Source organism: Onychostoma macrolepis, chromosome 13 (assembly GCF_012432095.1).
Source record: "Onychostoma macrolepis isolate SWU-2019 chromosome 13, ASM1243209v1, whole genome shotgun sequence".
Classification (NCBI taxonomy): domain Eukaryota; kingdom Metazoa; phylum Chordata; class Actinopteri; order Cypriniformes; family Cyprinidae; genus Onychostoma; species Onychostoma macrolepis.
The window spans coordinates 15,707,536-15,734,979 of NC_081167.1; the positions used below are offsets into that span (position 1 = coordinate 15,707,536).

Below are 27,444 nucleotides of genomic sequence, written 5' to 3' on the forward strand. Positions count from 1 at the left end.
ATGAAAAGCCTCTAGTCATGTGCATATATATGTGACGTCATTTTGTTGAATAAAATGCGAATACGCGCAATGAGAGACGCACGATACAATTTCACGCGGGTAATGTAAGAACAGCGGAGTCATAAACAAAACAGACTGGTAGAGCAGCAGACCGTCTAAGGAAGAACGGTTGGGAGCGTTTTGAAGTCGGACAGGTATCGTTATCACAGAACGTGATTGATAAACCTCGCGCGTAAAGAACGCAGCAGAACAGCATTTGCCATGGAAACCAGTGGCAACATTTCGGACTTTCTCTATGCGCTTTCCAACCCAGCGATGTCGAATAGCAGCGTATTCTGCCGAAACTTCAGCAACAGCTCCAGTCTCGTGAACATGAACAGCTCCAGATGTGACAGGACGGCGGAGCTGGACAAAAGCTCAACTCCTGTGATAGTGGCGATCATCATCACTGCGTTGTACTCTATAGTGTGTGTGGTGGGACTGGTGGGCAACGTTCTCGTCATGTATGTTATTATAAGGTAAGTGATGACACGTAGGTAAATATTTTTACCTGTAGCCGAGGCATAACACATCTGAGACGGCTGGCTCCCTCCAAACAGCCCTTTTAGAGGATAAATAGTTGCTTTTATAAACTATGCTGCTTGTTAGTTTCAAAAGGAGACCTGTTGAAAGAGATTCTGATAGTGTTTCAATAAGTGTTTCTGGCCATTAGAGTCGATAACGACACGTTCATTGCAGAAACTCCTGTAGGCTACTGTTCGGTCGTTCAGTCACAAAAACGGCCTATCAGTAATATAATATTATATACATTTTTTAAATAGCTTGCTGTAGTTCATGTATGTTTTATGTATAACATGTCTGCTTCTCACTTATAAAATATAAATGCCTCTCAGCTCGGCACTATAGGCTGCATTTCATATCACTGATGAAACATAATTGAGTGCGCACGCATGTTACGTTCCTGTCAGCGTACGGGAGAACACTACATTACAACGTGTTGTTCAGACTCTTGTCTATATGATATGGTGAAGTACACATACTACTCAGTCACATGTGTTAAGTAACATACTGACGTTCAGTAGAGATTTTGTATGTAGAAGAACAAGCAAATGGAACAAAACTGGGCGGATGCTTCACATGAATAATCGATGCTGAAATGCAGCACAAACTGGATGGCTAATAATAATGGATATATGAAAAAGGCAAAGGAAATTTAAAGGAGATAGACAGACAGACATATAGATAAATGGATGAAGTTATCTATACTTCTTAGCTTCACCTTTACAGCGTGTTTGTGCACATGCCCATGCTGTTTTCACTTCATGCACCTACAATTCACAGCTGTCAACTTATAAGATGATTCAGAGGTGTTTTGTGACTTGCCTCATCTAACCAGACACATGACAAACACATCTGACCTGATCCTAAACCTAGGATCACAGTCATAGGCATAAGGGAAGGATGCAATCAATAGAGTAATTAAACACAAGTGAATGAATTTCAATGAGGGGGTGGGGGCTTGTTTGTCTTAGAGAATTGTGATTAAATAGGTGGCACTGTATTTCAGATCACGCACACATTAACTACTTAATTCAGAGATGCTGTGTCCAAGATGTGGAATACAACCTTTATATGCACTTCCTAAACAGAATAATATTTGCTCATCAGAAATGTCATTTAAATTAGCAGATATGTGGTATATGGAGCGGAAAGACATACAGGAATCAAGAAATTAGTTTGTAATTGCTGAAGCATTGACCCCTACATAAGGTCATCTGACTTTGTGGAGACTCAGTACTTTCTGAGAGTTTATGAGCAACCAATCACAGCTGTAGAGGCGGCTGTCTACAGTGGGAAGCATAAGAGAGCCCAGTAGGTGCAATCTACTTCTGTGATTAATGAGCCGATTGCAGGCAGGGATTGGTTTATCGACTCCCATCATGTGGTAATAAAATAAGTCTTGGGAGAAATAAAAAATACTGAGTAATGACAGTAGTCGATTTAAAAGTACATTAGCATATTTCCTCTCACGCAGTTATCTAGGTACGGTCTAGCTAGGAAACCTTTAACCTTTAATGAAATATTTCACACAAAAATTACAATTTTACTCATCCTCATGTCATTCCAAACCTGTTTGACTTTTTCTGTGGAACACCAAAGATACTTTGAAAAACTGTTTTCCCCATTCACTGAAAGTTAATGAGGTCCAAAACAACACTAGATCCAACTAACATTCACCAGTGTTAGGGGCAGGGTTTAAATTGGGCCGGGGCCGTCCGGGGCTAAGCCTATAGACTCTATAAGCTATAGAGTCTGTAGCCTATAGACTCCAGGACTCGACATTAACGCTTCATTAATGCCAGACAAGTAACATGATTAAAACATCACTAACCAAAAATAACCATATAAACACCAAAACGCAATTATTCAGATTTTATTACATTTAGAGTAAGTGGCGAGTAGTGGATATAGCTAACTGTATATAATGCATCTATTGACAGTATAAGGTTATATAAGGTTGCGCTGCTGAGGCGAGGTTCACGCAGCCTCTCGAGGAGAAATCAAAACGCGCAAACACTAAGAAACTCAGCATACTGAGGTAAAAATTCAAAATGGAAAGTTTTTATAATTAAAATACAGTTAGTTAGGCAACATCACTCACCATTACGACCGTTTAATAGTTCTATGAACAGTTCAATGAGCAAATACAATAATATTTGGTCACTTATATTTTTGGCGGAACCACAGCGCATCTCAAAGCAACCATCCGATTCATTGCTGAATTATTCAGTGTTTTGAACGAATCGGTTGAGTCAAAGTTTCTTTAGCTCATGCATAAACATCTGATGAATCTGCCGTTTGAACGAATCGTTTGAATGAACGAATTTAATGTAGTTGCATTTTTCAGTGTAAATGATTTAATTTGATAACGTATAGATAATAACAACCACATTATTATAATTGAATTTATAGATCAAATGTAAGAATTTGAAATGAAATTTAATGAGATTAGTGGGAAAATGCCCTCTATAAAAGGTAAAAAAATAAAAAAATAAAAATCCCTCAGATAAAATAAAAAACATGCAGATTTATAGCCTATGCCCCCCCCCCCCCCTGCACAAAAACAGATTCAGTAGGCTATTCCTCAAAATGAATAAAAACAGTTAAATACAAACTTATCACATTATACTGTACTAACCTGCAAAATTAAATGTTAAATAAGACAAATATAATTTATGTAATTACATTTCATTAAACTATGTCTTTGCTACTGACCTTCGATGATCCAATTCAACCATACTAAGCAAAAATTACAAATTTCATTTTTGTTATTGCTGAATAGTGTTGTATGGAAGGATTTTCCAGACTATTTTCAAAAGCAATTGCAAATTGTATTTTCAATTGCGTTTTCCACATGTGGGCGCATAAATTGGGACATAATCCAAATGCAATTGCAAATCTTGCTTTAATACTGTTTGCATTTTCGCTTTCGCGAACGCACAGTGACTGTCACATTTCAAATGAAAAAGCAAAGTCTATTTGCAACTGTATTTCCCATGTCTTAAGAGTTATGAGCCTGTCATATTTAAATTGCAATATTAATTTCCACATTTGCCTTTTCACTTTCTCTGCGTTGTGCATGTAACCTGCCAAAACTCAAATGAAATCGCAATTCATTTTGCATTTGAATTTCCGATGTCTACACGGAAAGCTGTCAGTCATTGTGAGGGGGCGGGACTATACTAGGGGGCGGGTTTGTATTGGGAGGTGACGTCACTCACAGACTACCGCGCTGAACGCTTTGATTAATGGAGGTAATCGGTGAAGGCTCCGCTAAAGGCAACTGTCAATCAGTTCGTGCCTGTGTGAACGAACAGACAACCTTCTTGGCACAATACATAATTCTGTTTTTTTTTTTTTACCCCAAATGCAGCGATTATCCCCTGCTAACAGCGGGAGCAACAACGGTACGCACAATAGTTCAATATTCACTATTAACGAAACGCTTTTCACCTGTCTCAACATCTCTCACTGCTTCTCTCACTCCGATTGACGCAAATGAGTAAACAGACAGTGCAATTCTACACTTATTACAGTACATGTTATTCCTTTCTTTTAATCTGTAAAAGAGCGCGTCACACCTGCCTCAATATTTTTTACTGTTTGAAAAAAACAAAACAAAAAAACAGTGCCAATCTATATTTATTTACCCATTTTTCCACCTTATATATATATATATATATATATAAATGTATATTATTTCATATTTTAATAGTTTTAATCTGTTATGGAGCACGAGTCCCGTGGGCCGTGGCACCAAAGCGTCGCGCAAGTCTCAAGACAGCCACCTGACACTACGATTGATGCACATGATTTTTAATATTAATTCACTTTGGCTGTGGCACGTTCTGTGTGAAGACACATCTAGGGCAGGCAGAGCAGGAGTAGCAGCATTTTCTGTTTTGTTACGTGCATCAATTGGAGTGTAAACAGACTGAGAGATCTTGAGGCAGGTGCTCTATTATAAGATATGATATAGGTGGCAAATAGGTAAATACGTGCAGATTTGAACTGTCTGTTTGTTTATGTGCCTCAATCGGAGTGCAAACAGTAAAAGATCTTGAGTGATGCGCTCTCTATTACTACGTAAGTTCGAAACGGCCATGCAATTTGGATCATGTCCCAATTTATGCGCCCACATGTGGAAAACGCAATTGAAAATACAATTTGCAATTGCTTTTGAAAATAGTCTGGAAAATCCTTCCATAGTGTTGAACATTCAACATCTGCCTCATATTCTTCGTGCAATTTGTTTGAGCAGCACCCTCTACTGTATAGACATGAATTTACATTTCCTTCAGCCTGAGGTGTATTCATTTCACTTTTGTTGTGAACGGGCTTTTACATTTGTAAAATAACTACATTTTTATATTAAAAACAAACATGCAAGCCCCGCCCAGATTTAAAAAGTAACTCAAAATAACGCATTACTTTCCATAAAAAGTAACTAACTTCCGCAATGTGGAAAACACGAACAGTCATAAAAATGGAATTCCTATAACGTGGAATGTTACGAAATATGCCACATTTTGCATGAATAAATCAAAAGTAGGTCAGTACACTTGAATCAAAACGCGATATAGCGTCTGTTAACATTAAGCTGCAAAAAGATCCTGCACAATCTGCGTGTGTCTGTGGAAACTAACGGCTCAGATGCGCAGTTTCATTTACTACACATACTGAAGCGTGTGTATCGCTCGCAGTGTTTTCAGCCTCTGCCTCCTCAATATAGGAGTACATGAACACAAACATAATCTCTAGAACTGCTCTGAGTCACTTCATGAGCATTTTACAATTTCTTTTCAGAAAACTATGGTCATACCATATACAAAATGGACACCAATGTTTCAAAAGACACCAGTGTTTCAGGAGTTTAGTAAACAGAATAGGACACATGCTTTTTAGTTAACTTTTCCAAAGCATTAGATGCCAGTAGTTATGCGAAGATTTGGTTTCAAAAACAGTATCAGTAAACTATTTCTTATGATTTTAAATCTGCATTGAACTTCGGATCAATCTCAAATTAAAAGGTGGTACTAAAGTCTGATTTTGTATTATTATCATCATCTTAATTCAAGTGATGAAGGTTTTGAAAGTCTTGACAGTAATCAGTGTTGAATACTACTGTAAGGTTAACCCTGCATGGTGTAAATGTTTGAAAATGATTAACTGTTGAAAACATTCATTATAAATGTAGAAAAGTGATCAAAAAGTAATCAAAAGTAATCCGTTATATTAATAACACTAATAGTACTATTACTAACACTACTATTACGTTTTAAATACACTGTAAAAAAAATTACCGTGAATTTAACGGTAAAAAAAACTGTGAAAATGCTACAGTAAAAACCTGTTAAATGGTTAACGGTAAGTTCCCCTAATATATATGGTGAAAAACTGTAATAGACATTTCAGACATTTTTACGGTGAAATACCGTTTTTGGAAACTAAAAAGAATGTAAAATTTACAGGGAAAAACCGTAAATTGACGTTCTCAGAATTCCCTGCGTTGCATTTCAAATTGGATGTTTTTTCTTTGAAATAACTATGTTTCTTCTTAGTTTTTTTCTTATCAGTTATGTTTATTAGGGCTGTATGTTACATCTAATGTTGTTAAATTAATGTTTATTGCATATTTCATTTTTGATGAGTCTCACCATAATGGTGTTTAGTGTTTGTGAGAATGACACTGTACACCTTCTATATATGTTATTATTTAAAAGCTGCTTGTGATGGGCTTTGGTTCATCATGTGACTTTCTCATCACCTTCTGCATTTGGTTATCCGTGCATTACAAAAGGTACTTCAATAGGTTGGTTTATTAACATTATATGAAAACAAATGTTAATTTAAGTTAAAACTGTAAAATTTAAAATGTTGCAACCGTATTTTTTTACCGTAAATTTTACTGATTTTTTTTTTACAGTGTAGGGTAACTTGTAATCAGTAACCTATTACATTTCCGAAGTAACCTTCCCAACACTGATTGTAATGCATTACTTTTAAAAGTAACTTTCCCCTACACTGACATTCACTATATGAAAAAAAAAACTTCTGTATTCCACAAAGGAAAGAGAGCCATAAGTTTTTAAACAACATGGGGGTGACATAACTACACTGTAAAAAAAAAAAAAAAAAGTTGAGCCAACTTGTCGTTTTAAGTTTATACAACAAAAATTTGAGAATCTCCAACAAAAATAAGTTGAGCAAACTCAAAAATCTGCTGAAGCTGGTAAAACAATTTTTTTTAAGTTCGCTCAACTTTTCTTTTTTTTTTTTTACAGTGTATCTTTTTATGGTTCCCAACTGAGGTTTTGTCCACAGAATGAAAACTGGTGCTTGTAAACAAAATAGAATACAAAATATGAGGCATTGCGAATATCCAACTCCACCCACCATTGCTCAGATGTTTTACCCTTAGTAAAAATTGGATGTCAATTCTATTTGCACTTAGTGTTAAGATTGTACTTGTTGATATTTATGCTTGGTGCAGACATCTACAATTAGTGCACATAGCATCTGACTTTTTTCATACTTAGCTGGCTTACAAAATATTAACATACCTTTTGTAATTGTATTACCCTAGTTTGTTTATAAGTCTAGTTGCTAGTATTGTGGAACTCAAATATATTTAAGATCACTGTCTAAAACACATCGGAACGTCCTACATGCAATCTCAAGATCAGAAGTCAAGATCAAAGGCATTTCCTTCAAGTCCTGCTTCTGCAACTTTTTAGTGTCACACTTGTACCAAAACCCACCCCTTATACTACAGCACTCATTTAAGAAAAACGCAAGTTTTTTTTTTTTTAGCTTATTAATAATTTATAGAGTTCCACATAGAATTCCCTCGATGCAAAGCCTAGATGTTCATTCGAAAAAAACCTCAACTTTTAAATAGTTTGTTTTTCTTTTGGTGTCAATATGATAAACACCAATATTTACCCACAGCTGTAAAATGTGTTCTAAAACAGTCATCATATCTGTTCAACATTTCAATTCAGTTCTTCATAGCTTGACACTGTGGAAATTGTACCTGGATTCCTGTTGTTTAAACCTGTTGAGCATCCAGTGTTCAGGTATTACTGCAAGTGAGAAACATTCACAGTTGTGCAGAAAACAGGTTTTAAGTGTTAAGAGAGGGTAAATGCTGTGAATTTATAATAGCATATGCCTCTCGTTGCCATGGAAAAGCCATGCAATTGTTTACAGCATTTGAGCTCTGGCAATAACTGCATCCTTTTTTCATGTGTCCTGCAGCTACAAGCAAATGAGAAATAAATGGAAAACATTCATCAATTATATTTCTTTAGGCAGAAGGATATAGAATAGAGTAAACATTTGTACATATCAATTCATTTTAGATTAGCTTCTCATATACATCATGAGGAAAGGTTAAAAGCTGTTCTTGTTTTTACCACTCTTCCACAGAAAAGTACACAAGCGATGAGGCACAAAAAATCAATACTGCCCACAATTTCATCAAAAGCTTGGTGATATTCCACCGTTATCTCTGCATATTTTCCCCTTGATTTGTGCCAAATGAAGCTCAAACATTCAATTATTAAGATAAAAGCAAAAATCATATCAGAGACAACCAAAAGAGGGTAATTCAGTTCATACTGTGCTCTCAATAACTGAATGATGAATGTCCTCAGGTTTCAGACAGCTATACTCGATCCAGCGCCCACTCTTTACACCCTTTTCACTTTATAGCATTTTGAGCTGTACTTCTGAATTTTTAGGTAAGTGTACTAATGATGTATACGGAGCTAACAAAAGGGACAGTAGCCACAAATGTTTATTGATCCTTGTGCATTGGTCCTTATGATCCATTATAAAGTGTGTAAATAGGGCTTCTGTCAGGAAGGATGTTGTTTTGAGAGGTTGTATCCCCACCAAGTAATGTTTTTGCCGATATTGTAAAAAAAAAAAAAAAAAAGACAGAGAATCGACACTGTAGAACGGCTGTTCACAGGAGGATATAGAGCGGTGTTGGCCAATCAAGCTTGCTGTTGGACTGGAGCTGTTGTGCTGTGTGAATGAACTAAATGAGATTATGCCATGGTCAGTCTGAATAATCGATTCCGATTGGCTGACAAGTGTTGATTAAATTCTTTTAACCGCACAGGTAGTTCCAGGTCAGTTTAATCACGTTCTATATTAATGCGCTTCCTATAAACATTGGTAACTATTGTAACATACAGTTACAGTTGAATAATAATACAGACGAAAATAACCGTCACTTTTATCGTTCCGGTCAAATATTGCAGCACAAATATTGTTAACATCTTTAATATGTGAATGCTGGGAAATGACCATGGCATAAACGGGATAATCAACGTCTAGCTGTGCATTAAACGATTTGAATGCACTTCGCGTCGGGTGGTTCTTCGCCTCCACGTCGTGCATTCAAATCGTTTAATGCACAGCTAGCCGTTGATTATCCCTTACATATTAGAGGCCAAGCTTCTCTGCAGAATTTTTACAATAAGGTTCTTTACTTTAAGTCATTTAACAGACGCTTTTATCCAAAGCGACTTACAAATAAGAAAAAGTAACTAAAACTAAAAGTTAAAACTCTATAAATACTATATATAGGCCTACACACATTTAAGAAAATAGAGAAATTAAATAAAATTGACATGCATGAAACAACATTTCAAAACTACACATTTAAGTGAAAACAAAAAATAAAGCAAAAACAATTCAAAATACTAAAACAACAAAAAGGTATGAGTATAATAATGATTCTAACATAACACCAAGCCAAACACCAAAAAACAACTACATATGTGTATGTACAGCCACACACACATACGTACATATATACACACACATAAATTAATTCAAATATATATATATATATGTTTAATTTCCATTTAGTATGTTGAAGTACTAAAATAACTCGAATTAAATAACTAAGAAACTTAAAAAACCTATGTAGACATAAAAAAACTAATAAAATGACAACATTACTACAACTGTAGCTAAAACTAAAATAGATAAATACAAATCAAACTGCATTAGTTTATCAGTAATCCTAAAAAAAAAAAAAACACTGAGCCAAACACACATGCTAAAAAACAGCAACAACTTACATACACATAGTAATAAACGGTTATAAAAACTGAAACAGAAGTGAAACAAGTAGCAGAGGTGTAAAAAGTACTCAAATTTTACTCAAGTGAAAGTAAAGATACTCAGTGAAAATTTTACTCAATTAAAAGTACATGTATCTGGCCAAAAACATACTTCATTAAAAGTAAAAAAGTACTTTAAACTTTAAATTGTAAATTAAAAAAGTAATTTTTTTTAGACATACAGAAGTTTGGTTAAAGGGAGAAAATGAAACAAAATGCAGTGGCACAGGTCAAACACATAGTGCAGCGATAACAGTTAAAGTGCAGCACAGCGGAACACACACAAAAAAAAACATTGCAGGGAAAGGAATTAAAAGGAAACTCCATCCTTTCCACCCTCATGCCATTCCATATATATGACTTTTATTTATCAGATGAACACAAACTAAGATCTAAATCATCTCTCTTCGTATAATAAGACAAGTATGGGACTTCCAAAAATGACACTTCAAAAACTGCACAAAGTGAATGACAGTAACTCATACAACCCCTGTTAATGAATGAGTGTCTTTTTAAGTGAAATGGTAGACATGTGTGAGAAAATTACAAATACTAACATTTTTAACTTGACCGTCGTGTTCACTGTGTTGTTTCTATAGAGGTCCTGTCCCCTTGTATTACACCGACTAAAAATCTTCGCTTGTGTTGATCTGTCAAAAGAAAGTAATGAACATCTGGGACGACATGAGAATCTTAATTTTTGGGTGAACTATCGCTTAATAACAATGTAATGCAGAGGTTAGAAACATATTCCAGACAGAATGCAAGAATGGGCTGAATTAATGAGGAGTGTCATAGAATTAAAACATACAACATTAACGTTTTGAAAGGCCACTTTTTTGTGTCGTCTACATCACTGTTTAAAAGGATAATTAATCTTTTAATTGTTTATTTGGGGCATTTTTATTTGGGATTTTTCTCAGCAAATATTGCTACATAATTATTTGTGACTAATTATATGAATTAATGAGCAAATCATGTAATTATTAAGATTTTAAAAATATTCATTGAACTTTTGAACCCAGATTTACCTGATGAAAGTCATAACTGAAGCAGAACTGTGTGTTTGATGCGTGAAAACAATGATCATTGGTTATCACGTCAAGAACACATGTTTGAGATTCCGTTTACCATATTTAATGTGCATAAGATCAAATAAAAATATAATGTACTTTTTAAGTTGAAATAAAATTGTAAGGAGTAAACAGTACAGTTTTTTCTTCAGAAATGTAATCAAGTAAAAGTACTAGTCAGTTTAAATTGTACTTGAATAAAGTAAAAATCTCCCCAAATAATACTTAAGTAAAGTAATCAAGTAAAATTACTCAAGTATTCACCTCTGACAAGTAGTAGGAAAGAGGAAAAATAAAAAAGCGATACTTATTTCCCTTGTCGGTTTCCCTGCCTGGTGGAGTCGGTAGAGTCGATGGTCTTTACACTCTTCGGTCTTGACACGAGGAGGCCTTCACGGTAAACTAAGCTTTTTTTATACCCGTCTAACAAAATACTAATTGAATTCAGCTGAACACACTTTCTTGTTAATCACAACAAATGGCCAAGCAAGCACCCGACACTGACAAGGGATGCGATACAGTACGAGACCAAACGCGATTTCAGCACGTCTGCACACAGTTAATAAAACAAGCAACACTAATGAGATAAGTAAATACACTTACAAGCTGATTTTAACTTCCGCTGATAGACTGTTAACATTCATTAGTTAACTACATTAGTTAACATGAACTAAGAATGAACAATACTTCTATTTATTAATCTTACAGTTTTTTTATGATCGCTATGACATTTTTTCAATACTTCTAACAATTTTCCTAAACTCTTAACGCACCAACACATAATTGACAAAACAGTTAATTTCATGCTCAAAATCACACATTGCAAACTAAACTCCAACACTAATTTTCAAATTACAATAATACACTAACACAAAACACAACATCTACCTAAACACTGCAAACATGTCTCAAAATCAAATTATTATTCCAAAACACTAACACATGTTCTCTTCCAACAGGAACATTTAGTCAGTCAAAGCACAATATCATAAAAACACTAACATCAAATGGAATTACAGAAGCTGCATTATTTTTGGTGTCAGGTCTGACCTTAATAGACAGTATATTGCATTGATGATTGTGTTGTACACTACAGTTTCTTTTTCTGTTTTGGGTTTAGTAAATGCACGTGTTTTGTTTATTTTGCTGCAGAAATTCAATACAAAAATTGAATGACCCATCTCAGAGTAGCTTTATAGGATGAACGGTTTATGGGGGACACAGAGACATAATTGCTGCATTAAAGGCTTTATTTGCTACAGAACATTAGAAAAACAAGAAAGAAAACAAGAATGCAAGAAAAAAAATGCAATATAGCTGTCATTTATTATGTGAATATATAAACAGAAAAACCCACAGAAGAATTAAAAATAAATAAATAAATAAATGTAATCTAATTTTCCCGGTCTTCTGCGTTTGGCCACATGTTCTCATCCACATCACACCTGATATCTTCTCTGGCAAGGCATCTTGGGAAGAATCTTTTGGTATGCCTTATCCTTCCTGGTATTGTTCAGCTGTGATGTCTTGGCATTCAGCATCCATTGCATCCTGGAGGGACATTTGGTCCTGTGGACAATGGTCATCTCCAGGGTCAGAAAAACACCATAAAGTCCTCAATGGGGTTGAGGAAAGGGGAGTAAGGGGCAAGGAAAAGAGACATCATTCTCGAATGGGTATCAAACCAGGCTCTGACTGCACTGGGAATGGTGGAATGCCACATTGTTCCATGTGATCACATATATTGGCAAGTGGTCTCCCACCTGTCCCCTTTCTCTCGCACCAGTCTTTGGTGCAGATCTTCTAAAATCTCACATTTATGCAAGAGTGCACTTTTCCACACAAGATCAGCCCAAAGCAGGGGCAGATCTACCGGGGTGGCAACTGCCACCCTAAGAAAAAGCTGTGCCACCCCACCTGCCACCCCAGAATTATCACAGAATAAAATATAAATGTAAGCAGTGCTTCATGTGCTACTTTTCAGCCGCGGCGATGACAGCCTAACGGAAAATAATGGCAAAAAACAAACAAACAAGTCTTTCACTAAACTGTGCACGATGGTTGCACGCGCACGCAGCGCGCCCAGTGTAGTCGGCTTCATTAACAAATGACTCTTATGAACCGGTTATTTTTGAGTCGAAAACACAAAGCGCGGCCCATACGAATTGTTTTTGCATTTGTTCGTGAATCAGATACTGATTCTCGGTTTATTCAGAAGTCCTCTGAGAAATCTAATCGCGCCCGGATGTGTCTGAGATAAGTGAGATTCATCCCGTAATTGTTTGGTGATCGATTCTCCGACCGCTCGCTCCACTTTCATCATGGATATAGAGGCCTTTCTGCCATATCGGACGAAACAATAACATGAAATCAATAAGAAGATGCAGATCACGAAAACTAATAGCAGAGTTAGGTAGGAATATTGTATTGACGTTTTCTCGATTGTTAACATAATATAACTGATTTTAGTTGGTCCATTTTCCCAAACCATTAATTCAGTTCTCAAAACAAAGACTCGTTTCTCAAAAAGTTTAACAATGATTAAGTTAAACATTAGGTAGCAAAACTGATTACACCAATCAGAATCTCTGCATCCTAACAACGGAGAGAGGAGAGAGCTGAATTAATAATAGACATGGGTTTTACACATTCAGTATAATTACAGTACAGTACCAGTACATTAGATGATGGAAATTTCCATATTTTCCATATTCTACATGTTGTACACCTTCAAACGTGTGACTGTCAAATTTTATTTGTAATAATTTTTATGTGTAGCTACTGCATGTTTTCAGAACTGAGAAATGACTGCCTATAGCTAGTCTTGTGTCAGGAGACCAGGAAACTGCTGTATACTGTAATGAAATTTGACCAAATGTGCAGTGGATGCTGAATTTACTTATTTTTATTTTGTCCATATACAATTCTTTGGTATTTTAACTTTTCTAGTGTTTTTCATCTACTGAAAAAAAGTAGTAAAATGAAAATGATCTGTTCCCCAAAGTTCATTGCTGAATTATTATTATTATCTGTAATTTAATTTATGTTGTATTCTGTAATAGACATTGAGCTGCAATAATAATTCCTGAATCCTAAGAGTTTTTTAAGTGTTTTTGATCTCATGAGTTTTCACTGGGCAGGAACGTCATCTGTGTATTTGAATTGTGTGTAAGTATTTAAGAATACCTGTAATAACTAAATTGAACAGTTTGATAGACACATTTATGCTGGCTTGTCTTAAATTTTTGTTTAAGAAACATAAATAGTTTGGTCAGTTAGATGTTCTAGGTGTTTGCTAAAGCGTTGCTAGGATGTTCTGGGTGGTTGCTAGGCTCTTGCAGTTGTTGGGGTGTTGCTAGACTATTTATAGTGTGTTCTGGGTGATTACAGACATTCCCACCTTTGGTAATAACAGAAAATCAAACATTGTTTTCAAAACTGATCCAGTTGCAATGCTTTGATATTATTGTATTTCTTTCTAATGTTAGAAAATTCAAAAGTGTTACTCTTAAACTTGCACTAAAACATGATTTATACCATCTAAGTAGCCTATGTAATATTAATAGAACCGCATGTCTTCTTTAGTGATACAAGCTCAGAAACATTTAGAACCTGTTGAAGTTTTTTATATTGTGTATTGACTTGGTGCCATGATGGATATTGAAAAATTTTCATTTTAAACAGTATAGATGATTACTTAATGGTAATGCAATATTTGTGAACAACTGTGCATGACAGACAATCAATCCCCAAAAACTATGGATGGGGGCTTGCTTTGGTGTTGCCACCCCTCATAGACGCCGTGCCACCCCTTTGCCACCCTAAAAATTATTTTCTAGATCCGCCCCTGGCCCAAAGAGGTCCTCTTTTACTGTACAGGTGCTGGTCATATAATTAGAATATCATCAAAAAGTTGATTTATTTCACTAATTCCATTCAAAAAGTGAAACTTGTATATTATATTCATTTATTACACACAGACTGATATATTTCAAATGTTTATTTCTTTTAATTTTGATGATTAGAGCTTACATGAAAGTCAAAAATCAGTATCTCAAAATATTAGAATATTACTTAAGACCAATACAAAGAAAGGATTTTTAGAAATCTTGGCCAACTGAAAAGTATGAAAATGAAAAGTATGAGCATGTACAGCACTCAATACTTAGTTGGGGCTCCTTTTGCCTGAATTACTGCAGCAATGCGGCGTGGCATGGAGTCGATCAGTCTGTGGCACTGCTCAGGTGTTATGAGAGCCCAGGTTGCTCTGATAGTGGCCTTCAGCTCTTCTGCATTGTTGCGTCTGGTGTCTCTCATCTTCCTCTTGACAATACCCCATAGATTCTCTATGGGGTTCAGGTCAGGCGAGTTTGCTGGCCAATCAAGCACAGTAACACTATGGTCATTGAACCAGCTTTTGGTACCTTTGGCAGTGTGGGCAGGTGCCAAGTCCTGCTGGAAAATGAAATCAGCATCTCCATAAAACTTGTCAACAGAAGGAAGCATGAAGTGCTCTACAATTTCCTGGTAGATGGCTGCGTTGACTGTGGACATCAGAAAACACAGTGGACCAACACCAGCAGATGACATGGCAGCCCAAATCATCACTGACTGTGGAAACTTCACACTGGACTTCAAGCAACATGGATTCTGTGCCTCTCCACTCTTCCTTCAGACTCTGGGACCTTGATTTCCAAGTGAAATGTAAAATTTACTTTCATCTGAAAAGAGGACTTTGGACCACTGAGCAACAGCCCAGTTCTTTTTCTCCACAGCCCAGTTAAGATGCTTCTGACATTGTCTCTGGTTCAGAAGTGGCTTGGTAGCCCTTTTCCTGAAGACGTCTGAGCATGGTGACTCTTGATGCACTGACTCCAGCTTCAGTTCTCTCCTTGTGAAGCTCTCCCAAGTGTTTGAATCGGCTTTGTTTGACTGTATTCTCAAGCTTGCGGTCATCCCTGTTGCTTGTGCACCTTTTCCTACCCAAATTCTTCCTTCCAGTCAACTTTGCATTTAATATGCTTTGATACAGCACTCTGTAAACAGCCACACCTTTCAGTAATGACCTTCTGTGACTTACCCTCTTTGTGGAGGGTGTCAATGTTCGTCTTCTGGATCATTGCCAAGTCAGCAGTCTTCCCCATTATTGTGGTTTCAAAGAACAAGAGATACCCAGAATTTATACTGTAGGGATGGTCATTTATTCAAACTCAAATGTAAATATTCTAATATTTTGAGATACTGATTTTTGACTTTCATGAGCTGTAAGCTCTAATCATCAAAATTAAAAGAAATAAACATTTGAAATATATCAGTTTGTGTGTAATGAATGAATACAATATACAAGTTCCACTTTTTGAATGGAATTAGTGAAATAAATCAACTTTTTGATGATATTCTAATTATATGACCAGCACCTGTATATCTTATGGTCATGCGATTGAAAGAACCTCAACACCTGAGTGTATTTCCTAGAGGGGAATCAGCTGTAATTTATATATTTGCATAACTTCAATCATCTGTTTCTCATTAGCAATGGAATAAAATACAGGGGACATATGTGTGTTTCAATTCACAATATGAACAGCTGTCCACTTTGACTTTAGCATATAAGTTAGTTTTAGAACATGATGTACAGTGTGAAAGCATTTGAAAATTTGGCAGTAAAATTACATTGTTTTGGTCTTGGTTGAGCTTGTGTGTAAAAGAAGTTCAAGCATTTTAAATTTGTGTTAACTGTATGCATTTTGTTTCAAAGCAACAAGAAATGTGTTAATTGTATAGCCTACACAGACGGGTGTTGTGCTAACTGTGTTAAGAGTTTAGGAAAATTGTTAAAAGTATTGAAAAACTTGTCATAGCGATCGTAAAAAACTAGTTAAAGTTCATTTCAGCCTTTACTAATGGATTATTAAAATCACAAGTTGTGTTTGTTAACATTAGTTAATGCACTGTGAACTAACTAACATGAACTAACAATGAACAATATATTAATTACATTATTTATTAATCTTTGTTAATGTTAGTTAATAAAAATTCAGCTGTTCATTGTTTGTTCATGTTAATGCATTAACTAATGGTAACAAATGACACCTTATTGTAAAGAGTTACCAAAAAATGTTATTCGGTGTCAGATAAAACCACAGTCCTTGCCTTGGCTTATGAATAATGGTGTCTTAATGATTTATCAATAATGTGTTTTTGATAAATCACTGTAGTAAAAAAAAAAAACAGCTATGGTTGCCAGAATAAATGAATAGTTTAAAAAATCATTCTAAATTGAAATACCACACCTATATCTTTAACAACACAGAGGAATGATATCATTGTAATCATTTTGAAAACAATTTTTTCCAGCTGATAAATGATAAAAACATTGAGAGCCAATCAGAATCCACCCTGCTTTAAAGAGCTTGAGGCAGAATAGAACTGCAGCATGTGCTTATAATAAACGCAATGTTATTTTGCGTTGGAGTGGATACTAATATAATTCTATCTTGACAACTCTCTGAAGATTTTAGTATGGTTATGGATATGAAAATATTAATGTATTTGGTCTTGGCCGCACTAATAGCATATTTAATAACCCGAAGCAGATCTATACAGGTGGAGCAGGGGAAGGTGGTCTACGAACTGCTCTAGTGAATGCTAAACAGCCATTTAAATGTAAAGCAGCACGCTCATTGGCTGCGTATGCAATATGAACCAATCATCTTGTGCCAGAGTTTCATGACAGAACTTGGCATTTATCTTTATAGTTATTTATGTTCAGTAAAAATTTAAACATTTATAGAACAGACTGTTTAAAACTGTAATTTACACACACACACACACTTACTTACTAAATTTTAAACAATTTTCCGCTAAATAAGCAAGGCTACTTAACTATGAAAATCTCTTTTGCAACTACCATAATACCAGCCATAAGAAGAAGTAGGTTTTCCATAAACTGAGGTCCACACAGTGTCATATACACAAATACACCATCATGGTAACACACACACAACATAAAAATAATGAAATAAATATTAAATAAATAACATAAGTTGTAACACAAAACCCTAATGTACATACAATAACTGATAACTAAAACTTTTAAGAAGCAAATGTGAAGTGTCACCCAGGGAATTCTAAAAATGTCAGTTTACATTTTTCACTGTAAAATGTAAGATTTTTTTTTTACTGTAAAATAACATGAAATGTAAGGTTATCGCTATTATTATTTTTACTGTAGCGTTTTTACAGTATTGTACCATTAAAATAATTTTTTTTTAAGTTTAGTTTTGCCATCTAAAGAGCAAATGCAGTTGGATTGCAGCAACGGAGAATATGAAAAAAAAAAAAGCATTTTCAAAGCCTAAACAGATTCCTAGAGACACTTCAGCCTCTGAGAGCCACGGAATGACTTGAAAAGCACTATTTGTCAGCACCCTTATTCTTGACAGATGACAAGACTGCACCTGACAGCCATCTGATTGGCATGAAAACATAAGCACATGCTGGCTGGTTGTTGTTGGGACTCCAGGTGCTGGCACTGGACTCCAGCCTAGTACGCGTGCATTAGCTAGACTGTGTCTGACATTTTAAATGTAAACGTCGCCTTTGATTAGTTTTGAATCAGCATAGGCAACTCATGCATGACTCACCCAGATTAGTTTGTCTTGATGCATTCTGGTTACATTATAATATTTTCCTCTGCCATTTTGGACGCTTTGAAATCAGAAGCACACAATGACAAAAAGAGAAAAGGAGCTTTTGATGTATTCATCTGTTTCTATCCCATTTTCTTCTTTTCTGGCTTTTATAGATGAAAATGCTTGCTGATGCCCATTTTAGAAGCTTGCCATTTGGATTGACAGCTTGCATTTAAAGGCTGATAATTGGGTATCTAAACAATTTTTTTTTTCATATACATCCTATTAAGCAGCATGTAATTTCAAAGCTTAGATTATTTTGAGTCATCATCATTTATTTGTGTGATGCACATCTCCCACTTATGGCAATCAAATGCCATTTTGAGTTAATGCTTTAGTGCAGCATCTAATTCACAAACACCATAAAGTTAATTTGTTCCAAGTGTTTTCTAAACCAATATCTGGAATTTAGCATAGCAATATGTCTATATCTATGAGCAGATTGCAGATAGGTAGATGGTACGAGAAATCTGCACATGTTCTGGTGTTCCCTAGCAACAAGCAAGTCCTTGGTTTTTTCATAACAAAATCTGATTTGTCTGGTTACTACACAGTTCCTTCAACAAAAGTCATTTACAAATGCATTGTCTTTGAAAAAAAAGAAGAATATGAGTGAAATTACATTGTGGTTTCTCTTGATACTCTTATTCATGTAATTTCTGATTTATGGAACTAATATTAAAAATACTCATTAAATGAATACACTTCTAGTCAAAAGTTTGGGGTAGGTAAGATTTAATGTTTTAGAAGTAGTTGCTTATATTCACATAACATATTCAGCAAAAACAGTGATATTGTAAAATGTCGTTACTACTAAAAATACATGATATCTATTTTAATATAATTTTAATGCTGAATTTTCAGCAGCTATTACTATAGTTTTCGGTGTCACATGACCCATCAGAAATCATTCTAATATGTTGATTTGCTGCTCAAGAAACATTTCTTATTATTATCAATGGTGAAATCAAGTTGTGCTGCTTAATATGTTTGTGGATTTGTTCCCCCCCCCCGGGAGACTTTGATGAATGAATAATTCAAATGAACAACCTAATATGAGAGAAATGGTGTTATGTTTTTAATCTATTATCCTCATACAATTTAAACAGTCATTATTCTTTATTTAACACAGACATGTGCCTCAGAGTTTTAAACAAAGCATTTCATTAATAATTTATGGAAATAATAATGAGAATACAACAGTAACAGATGAAAATGAATCATCTTGCCACAAATATTCTCACCATCAAGACCTGAAGGTCCACTTGCAGGGTATTTAAAATCCCTATTTTTACAGGTTGTCATCTGTCATGTTGTATGAGCATTAGCGGTCTTTACATGCCAGAGGCAGAGAGAATAATTATACTCAGACATTTTAAATCAGTTCGACTTCACTCAAGAAAACTGACATGGACAAAGACACCATCTGAATGACAGGTATTTCATTTCTGTGTTTTTATGCTTGAACAGTTGCTTTTGACAGCTCTTTGTAGAGTGTGTGTTAACTGTGGAAGACATGTGTCTGTCTTCATCTCAGAGTTAGCAGCTGGGTGTCCTCACTTAACTTATGGAGTGTGCTCTGAGCTGGTGGATGACACTTCTAATTCTTTCCATAAGCAATACTGCACACCTTCCTCTAGGTTAATCAGAAGTCTTGGTTGCCAGGCATGTTGTCCGATATCGGTAAACTTCCCTTACTTTTTCCTCCAAAGATTCAGAGATGGCATAGATGTACAGTAACAGTTTCTGTAAAGAACTGCTCACCAGCATCCAAAACACAACTGTATACTATTAATCATCAATGTTGATTCAGCAAGCAAGATGAATACAATTTTAATGTGCTTCCAGTAAGTGGTGTTCACAACGCCAAAGAGGAGCTCTTCCACTCAATGATTAGACTCAAAGGCCTCACATTTCATCTCAAATGTCTTTAATGTGAAGTACAGAGGAGCAGTGCATCCCTGAGATGCCCTCATAATTAGTCAGTGCCTTGTGGGAAACATAAGCAGTGTGATCATTTGTCTGGTGCAAAGAGCCTTTGGATGACAAGGTAATCATTAGTAATGGCTACCAGCCTAAACCCTTGTATGAGACTTCCAGTTAGTGATGAATGAATCTGCCCACTTCACCATGGGAAGGAACGTTGTGTCTAAGCATTTTCACTAATGCTTTACAACTGTTGAAATTTTTTAATTACTTTTTTTTTTTAATTCCATTTATCTGTTGCATATGTGCTCAGATGTACAATGGCCTGTTAAAGGGAAAGTTCACCCAAAAATGAGGGGTTTTTTTCTCTCAAAGCCGTGGGTACCATTGACTGACATTATATGACTGACAGACTGCAACGGTTTGAGTTAAAAATCTTCATTTGTGTTCTACTGAAGAAACAAAGTCACCTACATCTTGGATGCCCTGGGGGTAAGCAGATAAACATCAAACATCAGAACTATCCCTTTAACTTTGTTGGCAATGTATGCCAAATTATCTACACTCTTAAAAATAAAGGTGCTTCACAATGCCATAGAAGAACCTTTTTGTCTTTAATATCTGAACCTTTAAGATCTGAAGAACCTTTCTGTTTCACAAAAAGTTCTTTGTGGCGAAAGAAGGTTCTTCAGGTTATAAAAAGGTAAGAAAGAGATGGTTCTTTAAAGAAACTTTGACTGAATGGTTCTTTCGTGGAACCAAAAATGGTTCTTCAATGGCTTCGCTGTGAAGAACCTTATAAGCACCTTTATTTTTAAGAGTGTAGTAGACTAAAATCAAAGTTGACTTTATATCTTTTTTGTTAATTTAATATTTTTATTTAATTTAATCATTTTGACATTTTATTTCTTTATTTAATTCGGGAATTTAATTAATTTTTGGTTCCAATTATTTAACAAATATTGTAAAAGATGTAAAAAGCTGTTTTTGAAAGTCTCTTCTGCTCACCAAGACTGCGTTTATTTGATAAAAAATAAAAAATACAGTATAAACAGTCATTACTCTTCAGTGTCACATCCTTTAGAAATCATTCTAATATGCTGATGTGATGCTTAAGTTAAGTGCTTAAGTTGAAAACAGTTGTGCTCCTTAATATTTTTGTGGAAATTGTGATGCATTTGAAGATTTGTTGATGAATAGAAAGTAGAAAGCATTAATAAATCAGTTTAAAAAAATTAACTAACCCCAAACTTATAAAAAGTAGTGTTGACAGACGGATGAACAGACTGAACTATTTTTGTTCTTTGTAAAAATGATTATTTTAAATAATATATTTGTATTTTCAAAGAAAATAAGGCTAATGTTTCTTCCTCTCTGTACTGAAATGCATTATCATTCTCGTCATTAAATCAAGTGCAAGGTATGAAACCCCTATGAATGGGAACAGCCATGTTAGCCAGTGCATGTTTGTGATTTTCAGTGTTTTCTTGAGTTTGGCCTGTGACAGTCAGCTAAGCGGAACTGCAGCTGCATTTATCATACGCACACTCTGTTTTTGCAGAAGTTGTTTTGTCTACATACTGGTTATATTTTTATAGCTGACTGTATACATTTTGACAGACAAGACTTTGTCCTGATTTATGTTTATTTCTGTGAAAGTCAAACAGTGGAGCTCTAACAAATCATAATCGTTTTAACTGAGATGGTAGTTTACATAGTGCAAATGCTGTTAATTTATCATCTCCGCTGCTATTGCAATACATTAGAATTTGTGTATCTTCGTAGTCCAGACTGGTGCACAGCTCATCTTTTGTTTATCTTGCCAAGAAGAACAGTAACAAACATAGAGACTTTAAAGTAGGTATTTCTTTGATCTAAATGTAGTGTTTACTACAGAAGAATACCAGCCATAGAAATAATGCTTTAATGCAATTCTCTCCCAAACAAAGTTAATGGAATTAACCATTTAGATCCGCAAATTTTCTTGATAAAGGAAGGAAGTGAGTTGATATACAGTCTCAGAACTCCGCATTAAGCAAGGGACAGAGACCTAAACACAGAAAATAGGTGCTAAAAGTCAGAATATCTCATGGAAACGAGCCAAGTCTCCATGAGTTATGCATTATTCATGAAATGCTTACATATTTAGATTGATGCAGGCATCCATTTGGCACACAGTTTTTACTATTACAGACTAAATGATTGTTTAAATCAATATCTAATTTTTCAGCGATTGAAAGATCCCTATGTTGCTCTATTATTCATGGGGTTCTCTATCAAACAAAAGCTTGAAAAATTATCTTCCATTTTTGCACCAAAGGTATCTTTCCATTTCATCACACCATGCACCACTCAGTTAAGGAAATAATGCCTTGTGTAATTAGCTTTCTGTGCTAGTGATGTGTGGAAACCATTCTTTTATGTGACTCCAACAGTGGTAATATGAATGTGAAGGTTGGTGTTGCCTCTGTGAACGGTAGGGTTTAACTTTTCTTTTTGAGATAAAATCAAAATCAGAATTTGTCTGGAACAAACTATCTATCCATCCATCCCATCCATCCATCCAGAAAAAAAATGTCTTGTAATTTAAGTTGTGAGAACGAGAAACACAAAAAAACTGAAGGTTTCTTTACATCAGGTTTGAACCATCCGAACATCTCTTTGTGTCACATTCAAACAAATGTATTTTTCCATGTGTCTGCTCATGTACGTACATTCTACTAGAGATCTTTTCTAGAGGGTTATTTATCCTAATGAAATTGAACCTGCGCATTTCTAAATATGCATGTATGTTTTTATGGATGTCATCCATAAAACAACATTTCCTTGAGTCTGCAAACCTCACCTCATATTCCTACCTTTAAATTGGATAAACAGCTGCTTAAAAGCTTGTAAATATGTTACGGGGTTTAGTTTTTTTTTATTACTCAAAGCTGCAACATTTTGCATAATTGTGTATATAATGGTGGTTGTCTGGCCTCTTAAATTAGCATTTGAATGAAGGTCATAGTTGCATTACAAGATGCACAAGGTACCTTTCTTAATGACTTGATACACCATGGGCACTGAAATCATTTTAGGCGGTTAGATGGAAAAAGGTGGACTATGTGGGGAGGCCTTTTATGTCTGTTCTTTTTATTTCAGTATTTTTCTGAGAAAATGTTTCCAGTACCTTCACTTCCCCATTACTCACCCTCATCAAACTGCTTTTCCCTGAATACACATTGCATATCTTTTTATTTAATAAACTCAGTTGACGTAATGATCTTGATCTATTTTTATCCTTTGCAGATACACCAAAATGAAAACTGCGACCAACATCTACATCTTCAACCTTGCTTTAGCAGATGCCTTGGCAACAAGCACTCTACCGTTCCAGAGTGTGAATTACCTGATGGGCACATGGCCTTTTGGAGACGTGCTGTGCAAGATCGTGATGTCCATTGATTACTACAACATGTTCACCAGTATCTTTACCCTCACCACTATGAGCGTCGACCGTTACATTGCTGTTTGCCACCCAGTTAAAGCCCTGGACTTCAGAACCCCCCGGAACGCCAAGATTGTCAACGTGTGTAACTGGATCCTCTCATCTGCCATCGGTCTCCCTGTCATGGTCATGGCCTCCACCACTATTGAGTACCACAGCAGTTGTATGTTTACAACCACATTCAATGCACAGTCTATGTAAAACTCAGATATTCCTGCAGTTAAAGTGATGGTTCTCCCAAAAATGGAATGTCTGTCATGGCATTGTATGACATTCTTTCTGTGGAACACAAAAGGAGATATTTGAATTATTTTTTGTCCATACAATAGAGTAGAAGAAAAAAAACAACAAAGAAGAATACCTTCTTTTGTGTTCCATAGAAGAAAGAAGGTCACACAGATTTGGAAAGATGAGAGTGAACAATAGATAAAAGATTTTTTAAATTTTGTAGTGAACCTCTGAAAGTCTTTGTTTCTCTTTAAGCCAATGACAATGAAAAGCATGAAATTAATTTAACATTTTAAAATTAACTGTTGCATTGTAACTAGGCTGCACAAAGCAACAGATGGTGTCATGCCAAAGTACCAAAATTCCAATTGTCTGACTAGATACAGACTTTCACGTCAAGTGCTCCATACTACTAAATCAAAAAATCTGTGACAGTAATTTAAAATAGTCAATACTGGCAGTGGCAACAATTGGGTAAATCTCCATGTGAAGTCATTTGCAGTTTCGTCAGATATCATCTTGATAAAGTGTGTTGCACATCAGGGTTTTTTCTGCTCACTACAATGAACACAATGCATTAGTGCGAAAGGCAATATACGATTCGCTTTTGTGAGTTAGCAGTTTTAAAAAACTCACTCAATCCGTGAATCAGTCACAACCGTTATTGACTTAACAAGTAACTCCCTCACTGAACCACGGGTTATTTTTTGGTAATGAACGATTCAAAATGAACAGGAAATCTATTTTGTGTTATGATGGTTGCTCATGAAAATGTCATTATTGACACATATTGAGCTTAGTAAATTAATAATCATTTTGCCAAACAAATGTTAAAAAAGAATTGGTTTATGGAACACATTTCTATTTAAAACAACTAGAAAAAGCATCCTAGTAACCATACATTACCATATAATGTTAATATGTTAGAAAGTAATGTTTCTATAACATACAGTACCATAGTTTTTCCGCAGCCCTATCAGAACAGACTGCACTCCAACGCACTCACTCGGTTCTTAGCGTCATCTCCTCTTAATATATTAAGACATTTTCCTCAATACTGGAAACGTCCCGTATTATTACTGTGGCAACACAGATTTTGCAGACACGAAAGAAGTGTTGAGGCAGAAAATTGTTACTGAGTGAATTTAGATTGATGTCACTTCTAGTCATTTGGGAAGAAGATCATAAGGCGGTTTAATAGCTGTAGCGGAAAGGCCTGGGTCTCTGAGGCTCCCTAAATAATGCCTTGAAGAAATAATGACTAGTGCTTTAACTGTCATCTTTACAAATATGAAATGATTTTCACATGACTCACTGTGTTATTGTACTGTGCTATATTCTTACTTTCACAGCATTTGGCATCACTGACTGCACTTTGCTCTTTCCCCATCCTTCCTGGTACTGGGAGAACCTCCTGAAGATCTGCGTCTTCATCTTTGCCTTCATCATGCCCGTCCTCATCATCACCATCTGTTACGGCTTAATGATCCTCCGCCTAAAGAGTGTGCGCATGCTGTCTGGCTCCAAGGAGAAGGACCGCAACCTTCGGCGCATCACCCGAATGGTCCTGGTGGTGGTGGCGGTTTTCATCGTCTGCTGGACGCCGATCCACATCTTCGTCATCATCAAGGCCCTGGTGACCATTCCCAGCTCGCTCCTGCAGACCGTCACCTGGCATTTCTGCATCGCTCGGCTACACCAACAGCTGCCTCAACCCAGTGCTCTACGCCTTCTTGGACGAGAACTTCAAGCGCTGTTTCCGCGAGTTCTGTGTTCCTAGTCCGTCCGTGCTGGACCTCCAGAACTCCACACGCACCAGGAACCCCCAGCGCGACGGCCAGTCCAGCGGCCACACGGTGGACAGGACGAATCAGCAGGTATGACTAGTCATGGAAATGTCATCACTGGAGTCCCGCTGCCAGCCCAGTGTTGACATGAGCTCGGATGTCACACAGGTCACCACGGGTGTTTAACACCATCACCTATAGGAGCTGCGGTTGAGGTTGAACCTCTTTAAGCGTCTTGCTAGGCCTCCCGCACAGAGCTGTTTCACAATTTTGGTATGGAGAAAGACTGTTGAAGTAGATTTCAGTGTGAAATAAGATATATAGATTACTGACCCCAAATTACCCCAATAAGCTGAGCTTATTTCACTATCTGTGATGTTCACAGCCATGCATCCGATGTGTCCGTTAGGTTAGTCCAGCATTCAAGAACCGTGTACTGGTGTACTGTGTAGAGTTGCATCTTAAGTCCCCTTTAACATATAAATGTAACTTAAAATGCTATATGAATAATTATTTTATGATTGATAACATTGTTTTATTTGTAGGAAGAAGAAAAAAATGTAAATTATGTATTTAACATAAAATGACATTTCTTCTAAATGTTCAGCCTTTAGTGTATCTGTCTTTGCCTTAAATCATGCAGTATATCAATTTTCACTTGCTTTCATGGCCAACAAAGCAATTTGGTTAAGTCGTCTTCAGTTATGTTCCTTTGGAGTGATTGAAATTAATCATCAAATGACTGTTGGATGTGACGTGCACACTGTTTCTATGATTTACCATGGACTTCATAGAAAAGCCGAACACAATAACAAAAACGCCTCTTGCAACAATAGATCATTTTCATGCTTCAGTGGTGACAGATGTATTGTGCTTGTACTCTGATGCAAATCTCGTGTACTAATATAAATGTCCAGTGTAATTGTCTGATTGTCACTCGCATTAACACATTCTGTCTGAAAAAAATGTTAATTGCTCTAAAATACCTTGAAGATCTATGTGCAGGTGTTTCTGTAAGTTTTTATATGCAACATCATAAATAAATCATTCACACTAGAATGTGTTTGTAGAGAGTTGGCGCTGCATAATTAGATCTGATTAGAAAGTTATGCGACTATTATGTGTTGTGTCAGTTGTTAATTGTTGTGGCTCTGAAAAATGAATTAACGTTAAATGATGGGTGAGTTATATGCATTAATGTCCATTTAAATGTGATTTGATCTGGCATATTGACACAATCTGACTGTAAATGTGAACCATTGTTTATATTTCTAAAGATGCTGTGATGTTAACCATTGTTCTGGTCAAATCCAGTCATTTCAATGGGAAAAATTGGTCAGTGACCTAAACAAAGGTGTTTGGTTTGAAAATGACTTCTGTGTGAGCTGTGCTTCCACACTATTGATAATGGATTTTTGCAGAAATTACCACACCTTAATATATTATAAAATCTCACAGGTACTCAGCTTTTCAGTTATAGTATTGTAAATGCTTTTTTCTTTTTTTTCTTTTTTTTCAGATCAATATCTCTTTGAATGAACA

At 35.8% G+C, this 27,444-nt stretch overlaps 1 protein-coding gene across 1 annotated transcript; it reads left to right on the forward strand.

The window, feature by feature from the left end:
- The first annotated feature begins 16 nt into the window (after positions 1–16).
- oprm1 (opioid receptor, mu 1) lies at positions 17–27,240 on the forward strand. Its single transcript, XM_058794999.1, is given in 4 exon segments — positions 17–518; positions 23,689–24,050; positions 25,468–25,801; positions 25,803–27,240. Coding segments are annotated over 4 exon segments (1,149 nt in total). The 5' UTR covers positions 17–261; the 3' UTR covers positions 25,999–27,240.
- Positions 27,241–27,444: the final 204 nt, after the last annotated feature.